Source organism: Penaeus vannamei, chromosome 9, assembly GCF_042767895.1.
Source record: "Penaeus vannamei isolate JL-2024 chromosome 9, ASM4276789v1, whole genome shotgun sequence".
Classification (NCBI taxonomy): Eukaryota; Metazoa; Arthropoda; class Malacostraca; order Decapoda; family Penaeidae; genus Penaeus; species Penaeus vannamei.
In genome coordinates, this window is record NC_091557.1 from 36,722,269 (window position 1) to 36,724,768 (window position 2,500).

Below are 2,500 nucleotides of genomic sequence, written 5' to 3' on the forward strand. Positions count from 1 at the left end.
AATATATAATTTATTAAGTATATAATGCACTAAATATATAATTTAGTGCATTTTACAATGGAAGAAAGTTGAGCAGAATTAAGTTCAATTTATCATTGGTGTGGCCCTCTGACACAATTCAGGTTTCGCATGTGGCGAAGGTTTCGCATGATTTATTGAAGTTTGATTTTGGTTTGTCTTGTTTGGTTTTATTTTTATTTCTGTTGATTCTGGTTTTGTTTTGATTTTGATTTTGAATTATTTTTATTATTACATTTGATATATATTTAAATTTCATTTTTATTTTCCCTTTTTTATTATTTTATTATTATTTAGATTTTGCATATAATTCTTTTTCAATTTATTAAGTGGCATCTACTTATAATATAATTTTTAATGATTTTGATTTTAATTTTAGTTTTTGTATTGATTTAAGTTTATCTTAATTTTTTTGATTTTATTTTTATATCTAAATTTGATTTTTACATTGTGTTTATCCTTAGTTTTTATATGTGTATTTATTTTTAGTTTTAGTTTTTTTTCTCAATCTAATTTGAGATTTTACTAGATTTTTATTTTGAATTTTATATATTAATTTGAATGTTATCTGTTTTCTAAATTTTTCTTTTGCTTTGATTTTGATATAGATTTTGAATTTATTTTTATTTTATTTTTTGTCTTTTTTCTGTTTAGTTTTTTATTTATTCTTTAAGAATATATTTTTTATTATTCCTGTTAGAAAAGGAGATGGATCAGGTCTTAATGGTGCTTAATTTTGGTTATGAAAAGTGGTGATACTAAACAGTTTGATTCCATAGAATGATATAGATAGATATATCAAAATGATAAGAGTCAGTTATATATATGTATTTACATGTATTTATATATGTATGTGTATATAAATAAATATATATATGTTTACATATATGTAAGGTGGAATGGATAATTGTAGAAAACATGGAAAAGTAGGTTATGATATTTATAATCAATTTGTAATTAATCGCAGCATCCAAAGTGGGATACAAGGACCAGAGCATCCTCATCCGGGGCTACCTTATAAGGCAATCGGTTTCCCTCGGACAGCTTACCTTCCAAATAATGCAAAAGGAAAGAAGGTAAATAAGATACCTTGTTTGACACATATCACTTTCAGAAGCAGGAGTACAAAATAATAAGATATAATTGGCAATCTGTAACTGCATTCATATAATATTACAGGTATTAAGTCTCTTGAGGGAAGCTTGGCAGCGACGGCTGATCTTCACAGTTGGGACATCGGTAACCACAGGCACTCAAGATGCCGTCACCTGGAATGAGATTCACCACAAAACTGAGTGGAATAACAATACAGGCCATGGGTATCCAGACCCTAACTACCTAGACAACATTCTCCGAGAACTGGCTGCTCATGGTGTTACTGAGACAACACTTGTTTGAAGGGGAGAGCTTCAAAGAGAAAGAAAAAATGTGTGTGTGTGTGTGTGGGGGGGGGTGTTCACAGTTAACTATATCCTGAAATGTACAGGGAAACACAGGCACAATTCAAGAAATTGTGTAACTTTGTTTAGAAGATGGTGGATTTTAAGCTCTGATGTCGAAGCGTTTGACTATGGATATTGCATATGCAGTGATATATTTTGGATTAGTAAAGCCTGCAGGTAATGTGTGGGTAGTAATTCTTATTTATCTTGTTTATTAAAAAATAAACTTGGTTCATTAAATCAATGAAACTGTAAATGAGAAGATTTTACCTGGCTTCAGTCTGTGAAGCAACTGATTCAATTCTATCAAAATCTTATTTTCAAATTAGGTATGTTAAGTACAATAAATGGTGCTGATAGCAGTATGTATTAAGTGGTAAGAAATTTATTTGAAATCCTGATAATCTATATAGATTTATTGGCTAATATTCCAGGTGTCAGGTGAAAATGACACAAGATTATCATGCAACTTGAAAGATAGGCCTTTTTTGTATGGAAATGTATAATGAATACTTTTTATGAGACTTTCCCTTTGCATACCAAATACTTTGGGTAGATTTTACATAGTTGATGTAAAATATCTAAACCCTGTGGTGTATAGAATTCATTTAAAAGATATATAACTTTCCAGCCTGAATTATGTAAATGCATCCTTTTTAAAGAAAAAAAAATTGTGCTGCCATGACTGCAAACAATTTTTTTTTTCAATCAAATAAATGCCATGATTGTTTTATTTTAGTAATTTGCTGAAAATATTTTTGTGATGACTTTTATTTATGACAGGAAAATAGGGACCTCTGGTTCTTTGTAGCAGCAAAAGGGTTAATGCACCTCATCAATGCATTCACCTAATACATCAAATATGTGTTTAGAAAAGGGAAATAAAATCTGTGTTGATTTAGTGCCTTGAGTGCAAAAGGTGTATCTTAAAGATTCACGTACATATTTTTTAATAAAATTTCACTTTGATTTGTTGTTGAAGATGTTAGGTAATATTTTTTTTGTTCCTTCTTTGTTCAAAACTGGTATAAAAGGGATGT

General features: G+C 29.0%; 1 protein-coding gene across 6 annotated transcripts in view; it reads left to right on the forward strand.

Moving 5' to 3' along the window:
- The window catches only part of LOC113817191 (probable E3 ubiquitin-protein ligase DTX2), a 22,548-nt gene that overhangs the window by 19,346 nt on the left and 702 nt on the right, over positions 1-2,500 (forward strand). For all 6 annotated transcript variants that reach the window (XM_070125688.1, XM_070125692.1, XM_070125690.1 and 3 more), the window contains exons 14-15: positions 986-1,094; positions 1,198-2,500. The exon at positions 1,198-2,500 is cut by the window's right edge and continues 702 nt beyond it. In XM_070125688.1, the coding sequence (XP_069981789.1) occupies positions 986-1,094; positions 1,198-1,416 (328 nt within the window). In that variant the 3' untranslated portion in view covers positions 1,417-2,500. The remainder of the gene's footprint in view (positions 1-985; positions 1,095-1,197) is intronic.